The sequence below is a fragment of the Acanthochromis polyacanthus genome, chromosome 5 (genome assembly GCF_021347895.1).
Source record: "Acanthochromis polyacanthus isolate Apoly-LR-REF ecotype Palm Island chromosome 5, KAUST_Apoly_ChrSc, whole genome shotgun sequence".
NCBI lineage: Eukaryota > Metazoa > Chordata > Actinopteri > Pomacentridae > Acanthochromis > Acanthochromis polyacanthus.
Window position 1 is genome coordinate 10769368 of NC_067117.1, and position 16173 is coordinate 10785540.

Here is a 16173-nt window from a genome sequence, read left to right on the forward strand (position 1 = left end):
TGGGAGTTCGCTGGATGTTTTATGGCTCATGTGGAGAAAGAACCTGAATAACTGAGTCAGCCAGTGATCTTCTCATCAGTAAATGTTTTGCAGTTTGAACTGGCTTGTGCAGGCAGTAATAAATAAATAAAACCAAAGCCAGCTGGCATGAGGAGATGATTGTAACTCAGCACTGGCATAAGATCATCCTGTAATTTGAAGTAAGTGTGTTTATTCCTGCCAGCAGTAATTTAGAAAAAATCATTGTTGGCTTTCATAGGTTTCGAACATTACTGTCAAATCTAAAATCAACTGAATGATCAGGCCACAAATTTAGCTGCAATTATTCTAATGGAATCATTTTTTGTCAAATCAGCTGGTAGAAGCATAAAGAATTGTGTGAGAAAGAAAAACGAAATGCAGGACCACAAGCAGAAATTAAGATGTGCAGGAGCCCAGTTTATATTAATTAATGGCACTGTTCAGTCATATTTAATCTGTAAATGAATCTACCTACATTAGCATCTTAAGGAAGTTTTAAAGAATTTTCATCATTTTTGAGAATATATCAAATTCACACATGCACATCTTAACTTCCATTTATCATAGGTTAAAAATATGCACATATCCCAGCACAATGTTAAATGACTATGAAATTTTCTAATTTGATCTATTACTTCAATTACTTCAGGGTTGTTGTTATGATAGCAAACATAATTTTTGGTAGTGAAATAAATGTTATGGGAGGGGAAGCTGGAGACCCCAAGCACAGACACACAGAAACTGGCAGGCAGGAAAATAAAGGCAAGAGATTCATTTACTAAACCATAACTAAACCAATACATAAATGGAGAACTGAACTGAGGGGACAGAACTAAACCAAACAACTCAAAACTCTACAATAAACACTATGAATACAAAAACTGAAGTCTACCAAAACGAAACTGAATTCACAAGGCTCAACTAAAGAAGGGGTACTCATAAGATGCGGGGAACTGAATACAGAGAGGACACCAGGCTGAGGAAATCCAGGGGTAAATGGAGACGAGACAGTGACTACTGGCTGGTGACTGAAGCAGGGCTGATGAGAATCCGTGAGGAGAACTGAGTCCATGTGTGGGAAATAGAGTCCAAAAAGTGGGGAAGCAAATCCAAAGAGAGAGCCCATGATAGGATATGAGTTTAGGATCCGGCAGAGTGTGAGTGAATGACCAAGGTGAGGTGAGGTAGTGAGCAGGTGAGCTGAGTTAGCTGATTACTGCAGCTGATCCATCCATCCATCCTCTATACACCACTTTATCCTCACTAGGGTCACGGAGGGTGCTGGAGTCTATCCCAGCTGACTCAGGCGAAGGCAGGGGACACCCTGGACAGGTCGCCAGTCTGTCACAGGGCTACAGACAAACAATCACTCTCACATTCACACCCACGGGCAATCTAATCTTTCAGCATATTTTTGGACTGTGGGAGGAAGCCAGAGTACCCAGAGAAAACCCACGCATGCACAGGGAGAACATGCAAACTCTATGCAGAAAGATCCCAGGCCCACCCTGGGATTTGAACTGGGGATCTTCTTGCTGCAAGGCGAAAGTGCTAACCATTACTCCACTATCCAGCCCTGCAGCTGACACTCATTGCAGTAATCAGCAGGTAACAGAGTGCAGGCAGGTCAAGCCGGGAGAGCAAGGGGGCGAGTGAACAGGGAGAGAGACAGGAGGGAGAGATGACAGACAGAGGGAGCCAAAAAGAGACAGGTCAGATCAGGAAAAATAAGAAGGAGGAAGAAGGGCAGATGCTGAAACAGGGATCATAACAATAAAATGTTCAGATAGTTTGAAACTTCTTTAAATGGCCTTTAACTTCATCTAAGGAACTCAGTTTATTTAAAACAGAAGAAGGTTCAGAAGATACTTTAGTAAATTACAAAACAAAAGCAGCACCTCAAGACTGTTAATTGATCCATTGATCCATCCGTTTGCTGCAGCAAACTAAATCCACTGATAAGAAGAGTGATAATGACCGAAAGCATCAGAAAAGCTAGTAAGTAGAGACTAGCTGAACAGGTTGGATATTTATTTCTTTGGGCTCTATGAAATTTGAATTGGCATTTTCACTACTTTTTGACTTTATAGCTTTGGCAAAACAGTTAATCAAATGGACAGTCCGCAAATCAATCCATAATAATAAAAAAAAAGATCGTTGAAGCTCTGAAGTGAATCTTAAATTGACATTTATGTCTTCAAACTACTGCTGCCAAGGTCATAAATTAATGTCCAAGCTCAAATCTGTGGTGCAGAATTTTTCTGACTACCAGATTCACTGATTTATTGTAAATTATTCCCCCTTGAGAAGAAGAAAATGAGCACAGTCAGCGAAGTTTGGTCTACTCGCAGCTCTACCGTACTCAGTCCAACCAAACTGAGCTGCTCTTAAAAGCATCTAAACATTGTCCAAAAACACCTTACCTTGCATACAATTAGGTACATCTTGCGATGTTTGGGCCTTGCAGACTGTCTTCTAACAAGCGTAAGGACAGACAGAGGGCTTACAAAACAATCTTATTAAAGTTGCCTTGGACATTTCACATGTGGACTTTCCTCACATGAATCACACCATGATTTTCGACCTTCTGATTATTTATATTCCTTATAATTAGCTTAAGAGGATATGTATTACTGCAGATACATTAAACAAAAGGCTTCAATAATTGTACATTTGACTAAAGTTTTCTTCTAACAACATCATAGATTTTAGTATTGGGAAAATTTACTAACGCTATACCAGAATTTACCAGTAATTATGAAAATCTCAGTATTTCTATATCTGCTGGCCTCTAATTTGCAGTAACATTATTGTGTATATGAATATGCAGTTGATATTCTATTTTCATTATCTGGTTATTGGATTGTTCCTGATATAAGCTCTACACAGCAGCGCTCGCGTTTACGTCTAAAAGGTGTGTAAAGTGGTCTGGGGGAGATGGAGATTAGGCCAGAAGGCGCGCAATAAATGTCTCGTTGTTTATGCCATCGCTTTTCTCGGTGGTGAACTAAGCGCCGAGTCCGATGAATTCGGTTTACCGCGCTGACCAATCAGAAGCCGGTGCGCGTTGCGTGCGAGGTGAAGCGGCTTCCTCCCATTGGCTGAGGTGGTTTTTTCTAAAGGGGCGTATTTTTCAAGCCATCTTGACTGAATATTTAGCCTCATCCAAGGTACATTAATTTGATATCTTCGGGATTTTGCTGCCCCCAAGTTGTTAACCACCACCGTTTGAAAGGTTTAAACCACACCAATGAAACCGGGTCGAGCCTGTGTGTCCAACCGACGTCCCGGCGGAGAGCTGGAGTGCTGAAGATGACGCTGTCGCTCCTGAAATTACCGGCTAGCTAAGCTAACGGCTAGCATGTCCGCCTCGGTTGTAGTCTGTCACTAGCTGACATTTAGCTAGGTGCAGTTATTCTGTTTGGCACTCGCACTGCAGAGGACGGTCGTACAAGGTAAACGACTCTGGTGTTTTCAGCATTTTCAGCGTTGCTTAGAAATTCTGCCGTTTTTTGCCACACGACATCCGTGTGTCCTGTCCGACCGAGTAACGTTATCTCATCAGCGAGAGAGACAGTCTTTTTGCAAGGGTCTGAAGTACAAAGCAATGCCCGGAACGTTGCACACTCACAATGTCGTGATCTAATATATACATGCAGTTAATTTATGCATTTTAGGCACGGTGCAAACAGCGCATCTGCTCTCTGGTCGCTGCTTGCATGTATAATTGGGCTGCTAATCAACTTGCAATACAAGCGGTTGTCTCTGCTGTTGAGCGCTTAAAATGGCTGACAGATGTTAGATACTCGGGTTGGTATTTAGCGCTGTGCAACCAAACTACGCACAGCAACAGGGGGAAAAAAACAAGGTGCCGTGATTTGATTGGTGGGAGAGACGTACGGCCGCGGTACAGACTCCTGATTGGACCAATGGGGGCACAGCTGAGATGCATGCAGCAGGACGGGTTGCTGTAGTTGTGTTTGTGCAACAAGAGTGCTTGAGGTAACGTGTTGTTATTACACATCACAGCACCACAGTTGACCCCTTTTACGTAGAAATTAGAATGTCCCAGTTCAAAAAATATAACAGGCATACGGAAAGACGATAAGACAAACCTTTGGGGCAGAATTTGTTTATTAATTAATTTATTATTAATAGATTAAAGCTACTTTTTAATGTATTTTCTTATTTACAGCAGTGTTTTTTTGTTTAGTGTTAGTTCCAAGATCAAATTAACCCTCGCGTCATCCTGCGGGTCAAAATTGACTCATTTTAAAGGTTGAAAATATAGAAAAATTTTGGATTGGATTTAGGTTTTTTGGGGGGAATGTTCTTAAAGAAAATATTAGAACTTTTACTGATATATATGTAATCACTTTAGATATTTTTAGGAATTTTTGGAAGATTTGTACTGATTTTTGAATATATTTATCAGAATTTTCTTGCCGAATTTGGGGGTATTTTTTTTAAAATAAAACTTTAAAGGGAAATTTTTAAGGCATTACTGGGATTTTCTTCTTGAAGGTTTTGCAAATTTTCAGAAATCTGGGAAATTTTTTTGCTGAATTTTTGGATTTTTTTCAGACAAGGAAACAATATTTTTTAGTGCCGGTAAACGAAGACAACAGGAGGGTTAAAGTAATGTATTATGTCTGGGCATGCACAGAGTGCAGGAAGGCGAGCGTTGCCATTAGTATGGTTATTTTACCAAAAAATAAACAGATGAGGCAGCCTAATTGCACAAACCAAATTTTTAGAAAAAGCAGAAATGTTCTTTGTAGGGGGGTTATTAAAAATGGTAACATGTAGATTGCAAATGAAGAGGAGAAAGTCATGCAGTCCCTAAATAGAGAAATTCCCAATTAGATTTACATTATATTACACAGGTTTTCAGTTGATATTGTTTTTTTTAAAGACTAAAATATGAATTTGCAGGTTGAGCATGTCTGCCTTGAAACTGCAGTGTACCGATGGCAGTGTCAGTCATGTTTAGCTGAATTATTCCAACACCAGAACTCGAGTAAAGAAGACTAGTTTTACTGTGTTCGAGCTGAATTGTAGATTCAGCTGCATTGAGTGATGACAAGTAAATCTGCACATTTTAGAGGAAGCAGCGGTGTAGAGTTGCATCAGAGCCACTTTAATGAAGAGATTGTTTTCAACTTTGATTCACAGTGATGAGTTTTCATTGGTTTAATCAAGACCAGAGGGTAATTTAATATGTAGCATTTCTAGTCGCATCCATTGCAACTCAGATGTATTCACCGTGAGGTTACAGTTGCGTGATATCTGAATTACAGCAAATGTACTGTCAGACTGGAGTAAAATGCAAAATATTAAAATATTATTCAAAAAGGCACCATCATTCCTGAAAACATTTCACTCGGCTGATGGCTGCATGAAAATAAACCATAATAATCGCTAGACAGACTGTTCAAGCAGAAATTTGACAAGTATCTTTTCATAGTATTCACTGTGTTTGCATTCTCACATTCATCATACTCAGTACAAAGATTACGAGCCCTCTGGTTCCTGTCCAAGCTTTTATATCTTCCATTTACTTTCCAGTATGAATATAAAGCAGCTACCGTAAATCTCAGCAGATAATTACACAAAGTAGAAAATAATGTTGACACAGCAACTTCAATCATTGCATTAAACATTTTTTTTCTTCCCCTCCGTCTGTCAGGCAGCTGGTGTAAAGTCCCATGCGGAAGGTGAGGAGGTGGGAATGCAAGACAGTTGTTAGCAGACTCACCATGGGTAGGGGTCGAGGCAGAGGGAGAGGAAGGGGCAGGGGATCATCTGGCCAGCTGCGGCCCCCCTCGCCTTACAGACTGCAGCTTTCTCCATCCAGGGAGACTTTGACATACGCTCAGGCCCAGAAAATAGTGGAAGTGGACCTCGATGGAAGGCTCCATCGGATCAACATCACGGATCCTCTGCCAGTTATTACAGAGGACGAGATGATGGCCCAGGACATTGCTGAGTGCAACAGCAACAAAGAGAACAGCGAGCAAACGCAGAGTAAGACCAGATCGTGGAGGAAACCCTCGAGCAGTAAGAACAAGAGGAGCGGTAAAAACACATCTCACCAGAACCAGCGGTCTGGCTCCCAGCAGCACACAGGATCTACTTATTCCTTCCAGCACCCGTCCCACCAAAGCCCCCTGCCTGAGCCCACCTTCCGTGTGCTGAGTTCAGTGTCCCCTTCAGAGGCGCCTCCTCTCCCGGCGGCTTACTACCGCTACATAGAAAAATCTGGGGAGGAGCAGGACAGCGTGGCTGAGTATGACATGGACGAGGAGGACTTAGCCTGGCTGGAGATGGTGAACCAAAAGCGGGTGTCGGATGGTCACGCCTCTGTCCCTCCGGACGCTTTTGAGCTGCTGATAGACCGCCTGGAGAGGGAGTCCATCCTGGAGTCCCGCAGCCAGGCTCTCTCCCAGAGCGCCGTGGACGAGGATGCCTTCTGCTGCGTCTGCCTGGACGACGAATGTCTGAACAGTAACGTCATCCTGTTCTGTGACATCTGCAACCTGGCCGTCCACCAGGAGTGTTACGGCGTGCCGTACGTACCTGAGGGCCAGTGGCTGTGCCGCTGCTGCCTGCAGTCCCCCTCCCGCCCTGTAGACTGTGTGCTCTGTCCCAACCGAGGAGGTGCCTTCAAACAGACAAGTGATGGACGCTGGGCCCATGTTGTCTGTGCCATATGGATCCCAGAGGTGTGCTTTGCCAACACTGTGTTCTTGGAGCCCGTTGAGGGCGTCAAGAACATCCCTACAGCTCGCTGGAAACTCACCTGCTACCTGTGTAAGCAGAAAGGCAGGGGAGCATCCATTCAGTGCCACAAAGCCAACTGTTACAGAGCTTTTCACGTCACTTGCGCCCAGAAGGCGGGTTTGTTTATGAAGATAGACCCGGTCCGGGAGACGGGTGTTAATGGCACCACCTTCTCTGTGAAGAAGACTGCTTTCTGCGAGCATCACTCTCCTGTTGGGTCTCGGCGGGACGGCTCTGGAGATGAGTCGGTGGAAGGGAGGCTGGTGGGTGGCAGGGGGAATCGGGGTCAGAGATCATATACTCAAAGCCCCCCCTCACCACAGAACAAGAAGGGAACCAAAGGCCAGAAAAAGAAGAATACAAAGGGGTCTGGTGGGACACGCCGTTCAACTGTTCCTGTGCTGCTCGTGCCTCAGATCCCCTCTCACAGGTGTGACATTTGCATACTGTCAGAATTTGCATAGCCCACATACTGCACTAATTTACTGAGCCTGCTGCCTCAAAGAGGTCAGAGAGGTTTTGCCATTTCTTATCTGATAATGAGAACTGAGTGCTGTTGTTTTTTTTACAGAAATATATAAGTTTAAATTATCTTATCATAAAGTGTGATGATGTTTATAGTACATCTACCACTGTTTCCATAAAGCCTTTAATGTTTATTTCTTGCATTACATCTCGACAGGCTGAACAAGATCTGCACAGGAGTTGATGTCCAGAGGAAGAATCAGTTCATGCAGAGGCTTCATAACTACTGGTTACTGAAACGACAGTCTCGAAATGGGATGCCTTTAATACGGCGACTTCATTCCCATCTACAAGCCCACAAGACTGCAGAACAGGTGAGGAGAGATATCAGTTAGACTATTTGTTATCGTGCATAAAAACAGCTCAATAGTATGGCTAAATAGTGCCTATATAAACATGAATAGTACTGCATGTATTTTGATAATGTTTCATAGTTTCAAGGGTTTCTAAAGTGTGACCAAGCAAATAATCAGTGCAGTTTTTTTCTGCAGCATTTTCTGTCTTTTCACCAATGATTACAAATTATGTGTTTTGACTTAGGCATTATATTCACGGTAATGCAGCGCCGCAAAGTGTTAAAACCAGTACATTTACATTTGACTGTCGGTGGAGACTGCAAATAGAGTATGAGGCCTTCAGAGAACCAGTCTGTTCAAATCAGAGTCAGCCAAGTCACTTGAATCAAAACCACTTCACACCTCATTTGTATCCTCACACGCTGAAATCGAACATAAGCCCAGAACTCACAGTTTGCAGCGACTGATTGAGATAGATGGCAGGCCTCCCCGCAACCCTTCACAGTTCTCGCTGTAGATGGGTAACGTCATTAAAAAGTTGTGAAGTTTCCTGCTCATTTGAATTGTCAGGGGACGCTTGAGATGTTAAGAGCTTAAAGTGGACATAGAGATTTGTCCACACTTTATGAGCCTTTAAAACATGATTTATCACTGGAAAAAAAGTCTTTTATTATATGAAAAAAATCTAACTTTCATTTAAAAAAAATCAATCTTACAACTTTGGCTTTGCAACTGCAGATTGTAAATACAGGTGACTTGATTTTATTTATTTATTTAGTTGGAAACTGATTGAGCATGGAATTGGCTCAGGAGCAAACCTGGGTCTGTGCGCCACAAAAATGCTGCAGGAAACATTCTTCTAAACATAATTTTAATGTACTTTAAAGCCGAATCAGACACCTGATGTCTTTGTGCTTTTTCTGTCATGTCCAGAGGGAGCCGGATGAGAAGCTGAGCGCTGCGAGAGAGGAACTACGATACTGGCAGAAGCTGAGGCAAGACTTGGAGAGAGCGAGGCTTCTGGTGGAACTCATCCGCAAGAGAGAGAGGCTAAAGAGAGAACAGGTGCGCCTAAGAGGAAGTCTGCCACAGTTTATAATTATCTGGAGTATTTTTACTGATTCCAGTATTGTCATTCATAAGCATCATGTGTTTGAGGTAAAATGACTGCGAAATAACTTAATCTGCAACGTTTCTGATAATCAGTTCGCCATTCAAGTAATTTTTCAATCAAAATTCCACAAAACCCAGCTTCTCAAATGTGAATAATTGTTGAATATTTTGCAGTGACAGTTTGAATACTTTTACAATATGAGCTGGTGATCTGATCCAGCAAACTATTTAAATGTTCCTGTGGCGCAGAAATGGTTTTTGTTATTTTAGACATAATTTAGTTGCAAAAAATAATAATTAGACTAAGTAATTAATCAGTAGCTGGATGCTTAAGGAAAAAATGTTTAGAGCATGAATGTCTTGTTTTCTGTCGTTCATTTGAAGCCTCTGGAGTGACCTTGTTCTTCCTCTGCTCTCTCCTGTCTGTGTTCGTCATCACCCACAGATGAAAATTCAGCAGGCTGCTCTGGAGCTGAAGTTGACTCCTGCTTTAGTGCTTCTGCGATCCACCCTGGACCAACTGCAAGAGAAAGACACTTCCAAAATCTTCTCTCAGCCGGTTAATCTATCAGAGGTTGGTGCAGTCAGAATTACACACGGTCCTCAGCAGTGTTGTTTCTTTGGTAGCTCGACTGACATTCTGATTTTTGTTATGACTCACTGAGGTCCCAGACTACCTGGAGTTTATTTCCCAACCCATGGACTTCTCCACCATGCGTCACAAGCTGGACGGGCATGCCTATTGCTCCATCGCTGACCTCGAGAAGGACTTCGACCTCATGATTTCCAACTGCCTCAAGTACAACTCAAAGGACACCATGTTCCACAGGACAGCCTTACAGCTGCGGGAGGTGGGTGGAGCTATTCTCCGTCATGCCCACAGACAGTCTCAGAGCATTGGCCTGGACCCCAGCACTGGCATGCACCTGACAGAGGCTCCGAATAAACACGGCTTCTACAACTGTACGTGGGATGATGGTGAGTTGATTGTGGGGACTAATTGTTTTTTTTTTAACAAACCCACATGCTTCTTTTAATCATCTGGCTTTTTTCCGCCTCTTTGTTTCTTTCATGATCTGTGCAGTCGACTCTCTGCTGGACCCAGAGAACAGACTGCATTTAACCACAGATGAGCAGCTGAAGGCTTTACTGGATAAACTGGACATGGTCACGTCCATGCGTACCAGTGGGGGCCGGACCAAACGCATCAGGCTGCTGCGGCGAGAGATCAACAATCTGAAACAGAAGGTGAACCAGCAGCAGCAAAACGCTCAGTCCATGAATGGAAATGACAAGGAGGACGAAGGAAAGGAAGAAGAAGAGGAAGATGAGGAGGAGGAGGAGAAAGAAAAGAAAAAGGAGAAGACTAGTGTGGATAATGGACCTTTAACAACAGTGTCCACAGGTAAAATCATTTTTCATTTACGATAGCACTGTTGTTTAATCTTAGCATTGAAGTAATAATTATTATTTTATCAGTTAACCTGACAATTTATTGTTTTTCTGATAATTCTTTTGCCTGTAACTGAAAAGTCAGTTCTTTTAAAGCCGAATACATTCTAATTACAACTGTATAAAACAGAAAACAGCCAATCAACACAGGAGCAAAGCTGCAACTAGTGAACGAATGGAGATTTAAAATGATGATTTATTTTATGAATTAAAAATCGTTTAATCTGACAATAGATTTAAATTTTGGATTTCAAAAGGATTAACAGACTACAACTCCTTTGTTCATAAAGGGGCACTACAATCATTTGAATGTTTAAAACAAAAGCATGGACTGGACTCTGAAGATTTCTTCAGATATTTACAGATAAGACACTATTTTAACCAAAACATAAAAAATCAACAGGTTGAAGGATTTTTACAAACATTTATGTCAATAACAAAACCAATTTCCCCTACCAAAATCATATCTAAATTATATGACAGCATCCTGGTGGGTAAAGGAGGGAACACATATTACGTAAAGAAGAAATGGGAAACAGAAGGAAAAATTAATATTACGGAAGAGGAATGGACTTACATATGTCAGACTCAGTGGACCACGACTGGGTCGAATATTTGGCGTGAATTCGAATGGAAAAACACAATGAGATTTTTTGTTACACCAGCCCAGAAAAGGTACCAGGGAATAGGAGATACCTGCTGGAGATGCAACAAGAATACAGCCAACCACTTTCATATATTTTGGGAATGTGCGGTTATACAAGAATACTGGTTGGACATTCATCAGCACTTGCAAAATATATTTAATATTGTTTTTCTCCCATCTTTTACTACAATGTACCTGGGTAAAGTAGACCTTCAAACAATTGGCAAAAAAGACAGAAAACTCATCAATATTCTGTTGACGGCGAGTAAAAAAATATTACAAGAAAGTGGCTCAAACCTGAAAGACCAACAATAGAGAGTTGGATTGATGTCGTGAAAGACATTTTTATTATGGAGAAGATTTCATCTACCCTCAAATTACAACTGGACAAATTTTACTCAATGTGGTCCAAATGGACAGAATATGTAAAGCCTGTAAGATCTGATTTTGCTTAACGTAAACACATATACCATTGTTTGTCATGATATGTCAATGAATGGGTTCCCTTGCTCCTCTATTTGGTAGTTATATATTATGTTCTTCTATATAAAATGGAAAAGCAAAACTGCTGGAAACATATCCATTGTATCTTGAATGTAAACTATAAATGTGCTTTTCAATAAACTATAAATTTGAAAAAAAAAAATCGTTTAATCTGGAGTTATGATCATGTGATCAATTTCTCTTTGATCCAGATGACTCTCCGCCTGTGCTAGAGCTCACCTGCCCCGTATCATCACCGCTGCCAGGAGATGCTCCTCTGGAGCCCCCAGTCCTGGGTATTGTAACTGGAGGCCGAAGGTCACCTGGACGGTCTTACAAGCGCCAGAGATCTTCCCGCAGTGGAAGCAAAAGCCAAGGTGAAGATGAGGCTGAAGTTGGAGAAACACCATCTTTACAGCCAGAGGCTGTTCACGAGGTCACTCCACTGGGCACACCCCCAACTCTGCCTTTGGTTGGAGTTGGTCGTCGCACGTCCGTTTTGTTTAAGAAAGCTAAAAATGGGGCACGGATGACAAAGAATAAGTCCTCCCCACAGCAGAATGGCAAAACTCCTGAGGGTAAATCCAATGGGGTGGACAGCACCCCCGCCAGCCCAAAATCACCGAGTGTTAACAACATCACCACCCTACCTCCAACTCCAACCGCCTCGCCTGCACCTCCTTCTCCTTCCTCGCACCACCTGAGGTCCAGAGGCCAGAGCTCAGAGGGGGAAGCAGAAAAACCTCCTCCACCACCCAGCGAGGAAGGTAAGGACACAATAGATAACTGAATTACAGACATTTGACTTTCTAGAATGTCCACATTTGTCATCATTTAATTTTTGGTTTGCAAGGCCTGACGAATGGAAAGCACACCTCTACAGACCACGATGATGATGACCCAAACCTAAGGTGAGTTATTGGACCTCAGGCAACAAGAGCTTCTACAGACACAGTGTAGCAGCTCGTACAAGCAATGTAAAAGAATCTGTGGCATTAGCAGCTGTTGTTGTACTTACCACATGCATGAGTCAAGTACATATGTTGGCCTTTTTCAGAAGGGACAAAACACTTGTTTGACTTACAATGATTTCACATTGAATGCCCTTAATTTGAATTTAGAGAGTAAAAATGAAGCAAATCAATTTATGTAAGTACTGTATATGGTACAAAGTCGATGCAAAAACTGATACTGTTAAGGTTTTATAGATTTTAGAACATATTTTATGCTGCAACTTCTATATGCCTGACATTTTTTTACCAGGATTTCTGTACGGAGTTTTCTAAGAGGGCAGTTTCAAGTGACCTAAAACTGCATTTCTATGAAAGGCCAAGATTTTAAAGACATATCTGCGTGGTATTCATCTGCCAGAAACAAGCAATTGATGACAAGTTTGTGCAGTTATTGGAGTTTGCTGAATGCAACTTGAACATTTATACAAGCCAAAGAGAAGCTTAGAAAAGGAAAATTAAAATGTTGTTTGAGGCCCATTGTCTTTGAAATTCTAAGGTTCTGAATTGTAGCTTTCTTCTTCCTATAAATTGTACTTCAAGTTTAAATGACTACTGTCTGTTGCTTTTCTCTCCTCTCAACTGTAGTGTCTGCCCTCCCAAACGGAGTCGGGGTAAACCTGCTTTGGCTAAAGATCCTAGCAATGAGAATGGAGACTTCTCTGGGTCCGGTGTGTATCATGAAAGGGCAGTCAAAATACTGTCCTCTGTTTCTGTGTGTTTATTGGAAGCTGCACACAAGAACAAACACTGGCAAATATCTTGAGCAGTACACTTCCATTCAATTCTTAGTTTGGGCTCAAGAGCTGTCATGAATAGATATTAATCGAATATATTGGAATATCCTGTTCACAGGAAAGTCTACACTTCTGTCTTTAGATAGTGAGACCGAGCTTTCACCACTGGATCTAGTTTGGGCCAAATGTAGAGGATATCCATCATACCCAGCAATGGTGAGGATGTTTCTGATCTTACAGTGTGTGGTGTGCACATATTCATAGACAGGAATCATTTTTCATTTTACCATCGCTGACATTATCCGTCGTTACAGATTGTTGACCCAGACATGCCCCAGGAAGGGCTTCTCCACAACGGCATCCCCATTCCTGTGCCTCCCGTGGAGGTGCTCAAACTAGGTGAATGGAGACGACTGGAGGAAGGCGAAAAGCTTTTCTTGGTGCTCTTCTTTGACGCCAAAAGAACTTGGTAAGATTCAGACGCAACCTTGAGCTGAGTGTGAAATCAATGAAGTGCAGTCCTTTTGAAAACTGTCTCGCTCTCTCTCTCTCTTTTTTCAGGCAATGGCTCCCTCGCAACAAACTACTGCCGATGGGAATGGATGACACTGTAGACAAACTGCGCTTGATGGAAGGAAAGAAACCCAGCGTTCGCAAGTCTGTACACACTGCTTATGACCGGGCTATGGTACATTTAAACCACGTGAGAGGAAACCTTAACTTCACTCCCTCCACTTTTATATAAATTTTATTCAGCGATTTCATCATCTTAAACAAGCTGCTTGGTTATATGTGTAGAAGCTTCTTCAATGCTCTTAAAAGTGACAGTGGGACAGTAAAACAAAGGAGATTTCCAGCTGTTGATGGTTTCTGAAAGGTTCTCGCGTTAAAACTGTTGCTCTGATATTTAAAATTGAGGGGGGAATAAGTGTTAAAAGACTTTTTCGTAGATTACTTTGCTCTTATATCCGTGTCATTTTTTTTTTTAGAAAAAGGTTTTACACAACCACTGTCGCTATGTGTTCTTACGAAGTTTTTATTTTAGGCCAAAGTGAGTCAAGACTCTAGTGAGAAAGTGTAATTATTTAATCGTCAAAGGGATTGTCTTGATTCAAAAACATATTTAGATTGTATTTACCATTGAAATGTCAATGTGTATGATGAAGTATGAAAGCCTCACTTGATATTCACGTCATATCTGGACTCTGAAAGTTAGGTTTGGTTTTGTCTCAAAATGTCCTTTATAATACTAACAATACTACTTCTAGTAGTAAGTAAACTGTATTTTTTACAAATGAATGCACTAAACCTTTCTTTCATATCTTCCATTTATTTAGCTGTTATAAAATGTCTTCAATTGATATCACATCAAAATTAAAACTCTGCTTAAAGTTGAGCAAAGCTGGTTCTGCATTTGACTCCAAGAACATATTTTGAGTGTGTTATGTATTTAGCACATCTATTCTACCTACTGAGCAGCTGATTTTTCTTTACTCAGCAGATACAAGATGAGTGTGAAAGAACATTTTGCAGTGATAAATTGTGTTCCGACCGCTGCCAGCGCAGACATTCTTGAACCTTTCAGTCCTGCTATGACGTGTTGTCGGTGAGACTTTAGAGGCGTTTACTTATTTTTCCATATTGTGAAACTGTATTGTGAGTGTTGGAGTGCCCGGTGCAGCTACCAGGTCAGTGAGATGTGAAGCCACTATGGAGGTGATTCTCATGGAAAAAGTCTACAGCGATCACTCACTGAAGAACTTGCGTTTGTTTTCAAATCTGGCTGAGAAGACTTGAAAAGCACAAACAGTCTGTTTAAAAAAAAAAAAAGAAGAAGAAGAAAAACAAACTTGTAGGACTGGTGACTTCTGGAGCCATATGCGTGGCAAAAACCCTTGTGTGTATGCGTGTGTGTGTGTACAGCTTATATATATGTATACAACCTCAGTGTAGTAAAAGTGCATGTGTATAGTTTTGTAAATATGTAAATGTATGTTTATATTGGCTTACATGAAGTAATTTAAGGAATGCAAAAATCAAGTTTAGAATTTAATTTATAATTTGTGGAAGTCGAGAGTGTTATTTAAAAAGTAAAATATTGAAAAGATTTATGTATGATGCTCAGTAGCTCTTTGTAATAGTGATGGTATTCACCAACATGTCGGAACATACTCTCTAGAAGTGAGGTGGCACAAGAACCTTAACTCCGTAGGCAGCTGTGGCCTACAAGTTTTTTTTTTGTTTGTTTTCTTTTCTTGGTGGCACAGGAGATTTTTGATCTTGCCATTTAAATTGTACTGCAAGATCTACAATCTGCCTGAGACAATATTTTCTCACACAGGAATAAATGCTGTTTGAAACAAGCGCATGTGTGTGGCATGTTTTTAAGAACACTTCTATGCTGTTGGGTCAGTTGATCACTGTGGCATCTTTGTTTCCTTCAGGCTAGGGGAATTATTTGAAGATAAAAAAAAGAAAAAGAAAACTGGATAATGAGAACATTGTGAAGTGGAATACATCAGGACTGCCTGACTGTGAATCATTTTCAAAGGAACTACCTCAGTTACTCCAGCAACAAATAATCAAAACGCATAAATAAGTTAAATGTTTTAAGTTGAATTAATGTAAATCAGAATCTTTAGTCTGCCCAACATGCATCACGGGTGTCCCCAGAGTTTGACTATCCCCTCCTGTCATGAGCTGTGCTGCGATACTGCGTGTGATCGTCTTTGCAGGCCTTTGTTTACATTCAAATCCTGAACCGTCTTTGTTTTCGGTACATCTTGTGATTTGCATCTCGAGGCTGACAGAATGTCTCCTACCAAGTGCTCACAGAACGTCTTCATCAAAGCTTCTTCTCAGACTTCACATACCGGCCATCTATTTCATGAATCACATAATTTAACAGAGTCATAAGCACAGCTTATTAGTTTGGTTTTCATTCTCCTAAATAATTGCTACTATTATATGCTTGTATTTATCAGAATATCGAACAAATGAACACATGCATGTCACACTGCTTTGACAATACAAGTGACTATAGTTTCCAACATGGCCAAAAAATCAGCTTTTGTCTACCCTTTGCTACTTCCCATATTACCCAGGAA

General features: G+C 41.3%; 1 protein-coding gene across 3 annotated transcripts; it reads left to right on the forward strand.

Moving 5' to 3' along the window:
• Nucleotides 1-3088: 3088 nt before the first annotated feature.
• Nucleotides 3089-15430, forward strand: brpf3a (bromodomain and PHD finger containing, 3a). Of its 3 annotated transcripts, none has more exons than XM_051948834.1 (13): nucleotides 3089-3476; nucleotides 5715-7234; nucleotides 7487-7643; nucleotides 8559-8690; nucleotides 9184-9312; nucleotides 9404-9716; nucleotides 9823-10143; nucleotides 11532-12086; nucleotides 12173-12230; nucleotides 12918-13000; nucleotides 13185-13282; nucleotides 13381-13535; nucleotides 13628-15430. In XM_051948834.1, the coding sequence occupies exons 2-13, from the start codon at nucleotides 5730-5732 to the stop codon at nucleotides 13809-13811; spliced, it is 3690 nt and encodes a 1229-aa protein (XP_051804794.1). In that variant the 5' UTR covers nucleotides 3089-3476; nucleotides 5715-5729; the 3' UTR covers nucleotides 13812-15430. The 3 variants fall into 3 exon arrangements, with proteins under 3 accessions (XP_051804794.1, XP_022063695.2, XP_022063696.2); XM_022208003.2 differs by having other exon boundaries at nucleotides 3090-3476; nucleotides 5711-7234; XM_022208004.2 differs by having other exon boundaries at nucleotides 3090-3476; nucleotides 5711-7234; nucleotides 13209-13282.
• Nucleotides 15431-16173: the final 743 nt, after the last annotated feature.

What these genes read in the sequence shown, in the direction of transcription:
- brpf3a (XM_051948834.1), top strand. Translation starts at nt 5,730, where the DNA reads ATGCGGAAGGTGAGGAGGTGGGAATGCAAGACAGTTGTTAGCAGACTC. An exon ending in TCCACCACCCAGCGAGGAAG is followed by an intron (nt 12,087 to 12,172) that starts GTAAGGACACAA and finishes TTGGTTTGCAAG; the next exon opens with GCCTGACGAATGGAAAGCAC. An exon ending in TTTGACGCCAAAAGAACTTG is followed by an intron (nt 13,536 to 13,627) that starts GTAAGATTCAGA and finishes CTCTTTTTTCAG; the next exon opens with GCAATGGCTCCCTCGCAACA.